Source organism: Cervus canadensis, chromosome 29, assembly GCF_019320065.1.
Source record: "Cervus canadensis isolate Bull #8, Minnesota chromosome 29, ASM1932006v1, whole genome shotgun sequence".
NCBI lineage: Eukaryota > Metazoa > Chordata > Mammalia > Artiodactyla > Cervidae > Cervus > Cervus canadensis.
This window is the reverse complement of record NC_057414.1, coordinates 24,475,979-24,482,849: the sequence shown is the minus strand read 5'-3', so window position 1 is coordinate 24,482,849 and position 6,871 is coordinate 24,475,979. Positions and strand designations below refer to the sequence as shown.

General features: G+C 48.5%; 1 protein-coding gene across 1 annotated transcript; it reads right to left on the bottom strand.

The window, feature by feature from the left end:
- Positions 1–3,382: 3,382 nt before the first annotated feature.
- LOC122431213 (serum amyloid A protein-like) lies at positions 3,383–6,593 on the bottom strand. The gene is made up of 4 exons (XM_043452367.1): positions 6,490–6,593; positions 5,994–6,082; positions 4,066–4,204; positions 3,383–3,664 (listed from the first exon to the last, which is right to left on the bottom strand). Exons 1-4 carry the CDS (start codon positions 6,558–6,560, stop codon positions 3,499–3,501), a joined length of 465 nt encoding a protein of 154 aa, XP_043308302.1. The 5' UTR covers positions 6,561–6,593; the 3' UTR covers positions 3,383–3,498.
- Between the last annotated feature and the right edge of the window lie 278 nt (positions 6,594–6,871).

The following is a 6,871-nucleotide window of genomic DNA, read 5'->3' as shown; positions in this document are numbered from 1 at the left end:
ACGAGTGTTGTCCCCTTCCATGACTTTTGCTCACAAGGCCTGTTGGTGATATAATCACAGGGCAGAGGATAGCCTCTGCTTTGAGGTCATAGAGACATGGTTTTGTATATCAACTTTGGCCCTGTCAGTATGGTCAATTTTCTTAAGACAGCAATCATCCTGATAATGATTAAGTGAGACAATGCCTGTTAAACAAGTTCAGTGTCTGACAGATTACTTTATTCAGGGGCCTTCACCCAGTTCTCAGGGGAACTTTGCCAATTCTGGGGCCCAGGAATGTTTCCACTTTTGAAGAAATCCACTTCAAGCAGAAGGTTGAAAGCAGTACAGGGAAAGTGTAAATATGTTTGGTCACTGCATTCAACCAAGAGGACAAATTAAATGTTTCTGACAACTCATTCCCTAAATGTCCTACAATTTCCATCTCAAAACAACTAAAAGAATTAAAATTCAGCCTACCCCCAGAAAAGGGAGTCATCCCTAATTTTGACAAGACATACTCTAGCTTCACCCAGGGCCTGTCATAGGGTAAACACAGCAAATATTTGTTAAATAATTATTGAATAAAGGACTTAGTAAATAAATAAGTCAGTGAATTTTTAGTTCAAGCCTGTGATAAATCTCTATTTAACAGATTTAGATCACTTATCTTTAAGTTTATTACTTTACCGATTTCATCAGAAAAACCAACTACAAAATGTTTGGTTCATGAAAGAGTTCCTCATGTGGCTTCCTTTCCTTGCCCTCTTAAAGCCCCAAGTACAAGGCTTCTCCTGTCTGCTCTGTGCCCTCAACCTGATTTGACCTGATGCTCCCTCCCCTCCCTCATTGCAATTTTCCACTGATTGTATATAGACAACATGTCCCTTTAGGGCAAGGCCATATAAGATTTACTTTTATATTCCTAAATGCTTCACATTATATATTTTAATAATTTAGTTATACATCCATAGTTTAGATTATTATGATATATGATATATTTATTTGTTGGGGATGCATTTTCTATTTAACAATTGTTATGTTTAAATTGTTGCTATAGACTGAATGCTTAGGTCCCCCTAAAACCCAAAGGTTTAACCCTAATTCCTAATGTGATGGAATTTGAAGGTGGAGTCTTTGGGAGGTGATTAGGTCATGAGAGTGGAGCCCTAATGAGTGGGATTAGTGCCCTCATAATATAGACCCCAGAGAGCACCCTTGCCTTCCTGCCACGTGAGAAGACAGGGATAAGATGGCCATCTATGAACAAGGAAGTAGAGTCTCACCAGACACAATCTTCTAGCACCTTGATCTTGGACTTCCCATCCTCATGAATTGTGAGGAATACATTTCTGTTGATTATAAGGCACTCAATTAATGATATTTTGTTATAGCAAATTGAATGGACTAAGAGAAAGGTATAACTTCCATACAATGAATTTCACACATATTAATTTACCTGTCAATGAGTTAGGCAAATCAATACACCTATGTAACCCACATTCTCAGGAGATTTTGAAGGTTTCCATCATTTCAGAAATTCCCTCTCAGCCCCTCCCAGGCCATCACCTCTGCCTCCAGAGGCAACTCCTGTTCTTTATCATTAAATATCAGTTTTTTAACCTGTTCATGAACTTCATATAAAGTATACACTCTTGTGTAAGTCTTCTTCTTGATATAATAATTTGAGATACAGTCGTGTTTATTCCCTCCCCTTTGTTGCTGAATAGAAATCCATTGTACAGATAAGTCACGGTTTATCCACTCTTCATTTGATGGACATTTGGGTTGTTTCCAGTTTGAGGCAACAATTCTCATGTGCCAGCTGGGCCTGATGTTAATCTGTCAGTAGAGGGCTCTGGCGGGGGGGACAAGCAGGATGTACCACCATCTCTTCCAGGTCCCATGTTCTTCCTGCCATCCAGCTCCCGGGGCGCTCTTCTCACACACAAGGACACCCACTGGCACTCTGGAGTTTTTATGTTATTCCCAGCCGCTGAAGTTTCCTGGCAACTGCTGTGGCCTCGCAGCTGGATTCCCAAGGTGTTCAGCAACATTCTGTCTCCCTAACAATGCATTAATACCACAGACTAGGTGGCTTCAACCAGAGAACTTCATTCCTCACATGTCTGCAGACTGGAAGGTCCAGAACCAAATTGCAAACCAACTTGGTTCCTGGTGGGAGCTCTCTTTTTGGCCAGCGGATGGACACTATCTCATTGTGTCTTTACAGGAGAAAGAGAAAGCTAGCTTTCTTGTATCTCTAACATTATAAGGACCCTAATCCTTCCAGCCCAGGCTTCAACACTTATGACCTCATTTAACCATATTTACTTCTTTCATCTGAACAGCTCCATTAGGAGTCGGGCTTCAACATAGAAATTGGGGAGGGGGGACACAGTCAGTCCGTAGCACTGCCATTTCCACGGCTGGCTTCCAGGGAGCTCAGAGCCCTTCTATCCCCTGCCCCGTGTGTGCTGCCTTCAGGTGAGTTTGCAGGAAACCCCAGCTGCATCCCCAGTGAGTTCAACTGCACCCCTGAGCTGTTCCATACCAAGCTTTATGGGTACATGGGGGACGTCTTGCTTGTCAGCTTTGGATTGGGACACCCAGCAATCTTTACCAGCCTTCCCATGGGCTACAGGCTTCCCAACAAGATCAAAACCTTAGCTTTTTGTATTTCTTAATCTCTTAGTACTTAATCCTATAACCAGTTAATAATACCTCATATGAAAATTTCCCTTTATAAATCACTAACTGGTTTCTGGACACTCACTTACAGAAGTAGACGCCTCTGTCCTGCTCTCTCCCCACTAATATTTCTGCAAGTGAGCTACTTAAAATAAGAGGCTATGAGGAAACATTCACAAGCAAGGAGGCTCTATGTCATCATTTAGGCTTCAAATAAAGCCAAAAAAAAAAAAAATAGACTAGCAGGGAACAGTGTTGGAGGCAGTTCTGGATGGCACAGAAAGAAACTGGTTCATAGATGGATTTCTAAGAGTTGCTGAGAAATGAACAGAAGATCAAGGTGGCAATTGCTGGAGCAGGATTCCACCGTCCAGTCCTCCCGTGACTGTGTCCCTGCCCCTCACAGAGAGCACCGAGGACAAGCTAGGCGACTAGACCGGGGACAGAGGAGGTGGCAGGACACAACTGCAGGGAGGGAGAAGGCCTGGACAAAGAAGGGCCTGGAAACGGCCCTGGGGTAACCAGAGGGGCCTGGAGAGGGAGCGGGTCTGATTGGGGGAAGGCTGGACAGGGGGTCTGTCCTGAATGATGCTGAGGGTGTGTCCCGGAAACACACACACAGGCACAGGCTGAGCTTCACGTGGCTGTCCTGCCATCAGTCCTGGAACAACAGGCTGTCCTCATACCAGGAAGGACACACAGCCTCAGTATGCCATCTCTTAAGCATTTATTAGATCCGCTGCCTTCTGTGGGCAGAGAACACTTTAGCTCAGTGTCCCTGCCCTTGGGGACTCACAGCCCCGTCTCCTGAGCAGAGAGAGAGGCAGCTCAGTACTTGTCAGGCAGGCCATCAGGTCTGAAGTGGTTGGGGTCTTTGCCGCTCCGGCCCCATTCGTTGGCAAACTGGTCAGCTGCCGAGTCCTCCCGCCCCTTGCCACTGGACGTACCCTTAAACACAGGGTCTGTGAATCTCTGAATACCTTCTCTGGCATCACTGGAAAGGAGGAGGGCAGGGAGGGGATTAATCCAGGACTATGAGCCACAGACCCACCCTCCCCATCTCTCCTCTTTCTAAGGAATCAATGACTCTGAGAGGAGCCCAGGAAAGAGGGGCTACAACCCTGTGGTCCCCAGGCACTACCACCTCAGCCCTGCACGTCCCCTGGATGCTGGGGAAACAGCACCCATAGGGGGAGGGTTGAGAATCGCCTGTCTCACCAGCCTTGCTCTGCTCTTCAACCACTCAGACCTCACACTGGGCGCAGAGCAGGAGGGTGTTTAATAGTAGGAGGGCCCACAACCCTACTGGAAAGTTCTCCAGGGCTTGGCCCCTCCAGGCTGTCCAAGGCAGCCAAGCTCTGCCCACCCATCCCTGTAACCCAGAGACCCCAATACCTGATCACTTTAGCAGCCCAAGCACCCCCCGGTCCCCTTTGGGCAGCATCATAGTTTCCACGGGCGTGGAAGTATTTGTCTGCACCTATGTAGTTGGCTTCTCTCATGTCTCTGTAGGCTCTCAACATGTCTTTAGCCCCTGGAAAGCAGAGCACATGGAGTAAGGATTATCAGGTGGGGAGAAAACTGTGACCCCGCTTACAGAAGAATCAAGGAATAAAAAATCTTCCACTGACTCGGTTTCAGCCTGTGCTCATAGCACCACAAATGCCATAGGGTAAGAAGAGCATTCCTTATGCCTAGTTACCTGCTCCTGGTATTGGAATGAGAGTCATTGGGGTGGGGTGGGGAGGCGCTACGGCTGTGGGACCCCTTTGTCTAACCCCTGTGATGCTGTCTCTGTGCTGCCTCTCAACGAGGGCTCTACCTGATATGTTTCAGGACAGAGGGAGTTATTATAGGACAGGATTCCTCAACAGCATTCTATTGAAATTTGAGACCAGGAATATTGTTGTTGGTCCAGGCTATCCTGGATATTATAACATGTCTAGCAGCATCCTTGACCTCTCAAACTATTCCTCAGTGTGACAACTGAAAATGCACCCAAGCATCACCAAATTTGCCCTGGGTCCAGAACCACTGCTGCAGAGCAAGCTGCATGTGATAAGCTCCGGGGCACGTGGGTGAGTGAGGAGGTGATGGGCGAGACAGATTCTGAGAAAGGGCAGACATACTCCTCTGCTCTGACACCTAAGAAATGTATTCCTGCCTCATGAAAGGACCCCTTGTGACTTGATTCCCCTGCCTGTTAGGTGAGTGAAAGGAATCCTGAGAACTCTCTAGTGGATGGTACTGATGATGTGGCTGCTTGAGGAAGTAGGTCTATTCCTCAGCCTGACTGCACTGTCCAATAATCTGGGGAGACCCTGAAAGTCCCCTGAGCCCTCACAGCCCAGGCCAGTCACCTCCCCGTCTCCGGGCTGGTCTCAGGCAGAAATAGTTTTCATGGCTCCCCAGGGGACTCCAAACTGCGGCCCAGATTGCTCAGCCCCCGTCTTCAGGAAGTGGTGCTGGGAGAAGTCGGTGAGAGCCTTGGCCTCAAGCACAGCTGAGTTCCCACCTCTGTCCTGCCGCCTGCTGACGGGCACTCAGTCCCTGGGTGACGGACTCAGCTGCTCTAAGCCTCAGTTTTCTCCCCTTCAGGTGGAGGAAGATGCCCGCTCGGAGGTGTTCTGCAGGTAATATATGACCAACTGACCCAGCTTGACTGGAACTGCCCCTGTCTTCCTGAAACTGCCCAGTTAGTGCTGCTAATGTCCTGGAAAACTCTCCAGCCCTGGGCAGAGAAGGAAAGTGGGTCCCTCTAAATTGCACGTAAGAGCCGAGTTCCTTGTGGAGGCTTGACATTTGTTATTAGGTTTCCACGCACACACACCTTTTTTTTTCATTAGTTAAAAGGCTAGAAAAAGATGGGAAACAGACTAAAGCAGGGACAGCATCACTGAGTATAGGTAGGACCAACAAGGTGTTCTGAAGGTCTCTGAATCATCCAACTAGGAAATGGAAGGAAGGAAGAGAGGAAGGGAGGGAGGGAGGAGTAGGGATGGAAAGACAGGAGAGGAGAACAGATGGATTGCTTTCACCCTACTTCATGCAATTGGTCTGAGGGAAATTTCGTTCTATTTCAGACTTGCTTTGTGTCTTCCACTCAAACTGCCATTTCAGCTGGAAATGATGCTCGTTCTTTCTCTAGTACCTGATGGACATAAATCCTGTGCTTTTCAAACTGTCTGAAAAAAGCTCCCCCAATACCTGTCATATTCTACCACATAGGGGAACACCTCCTAGGACCCCAGCTCCAACCCTCAGGGGTGTTTAGGGTGAAGCCTAGAGGCCCAAGGATGTCATAGCCCCTCCATAGGCCTTACCTTCAAAAGCCTCACCAAGGAAGGAAAGCAGGCTGTGGGCTCCCAGCACCAAGGAGCAGAGAATGAGGCCTGTGAAGAGCTTCATTGTGCTGAAAGGAAAGGAGAGGGTCAGGGAGACACGGACAAGACTTTCACCCCTCCTCACTTTGGGGTTTGTATGTCAAGGAGAGCCTGGCTGCTCATTTCCACTAGACTCCCAGTGGTCGTACTAGGAGACACCGCAGTAGGACCTGACTCGCAGCCTCAAGCCCTCGATTCCGAACCCACCAACCCTGAACCCAGGGCTGTCTAGGAGGTCACCCAGGTAGCTTTGGTGGAAGAAGAGGACAGTTGGGTCCAAGCTGTGTCTTACTAAAGCAGCCTGTCGTTAATCAAAAAGCATTTCCCATGCACCACTCTGCCAGCACTGACCACATAGAGGAGAAAGAGAAATCAGAAAAATTATGTTTTAAAGTAAGAGTTTTCAAAGAAATGGCTCCTTGAAGCGGTTCCTCACCTGATCCCCAATGGAGCAGGGCTGCTGGTCCCTGCTTGCTTGGAGAGGTGGCTGTATTTATACTGAGCCATCCCTGGGCGGGTCAGGGGGTGAGGAGAACAGCTGGTCTGATGCCCAGGGAGTGTCCCTGCAGGTCATTTCTCCTGCAAAGGGTGACTTACCGGACACCAATGGCTGTCCTCATCCACAGGTCATTTCCCTGGTTGTGCAAGCCTGAGGAAATGAGGGAGTCCTGATCTGCCTGGTGGCCAGTACCGGGAAGGCCGCTGTCCTGTCAGCAGTGGAGGAACTGAGGCGCGGCCCTGGGCTGTGGCGCTCCAAGATGGCGGCCTCCAGGCTGCTGGAAGGTGTGTGGTTAGGGATGACGCCTCCAGCCTGGACC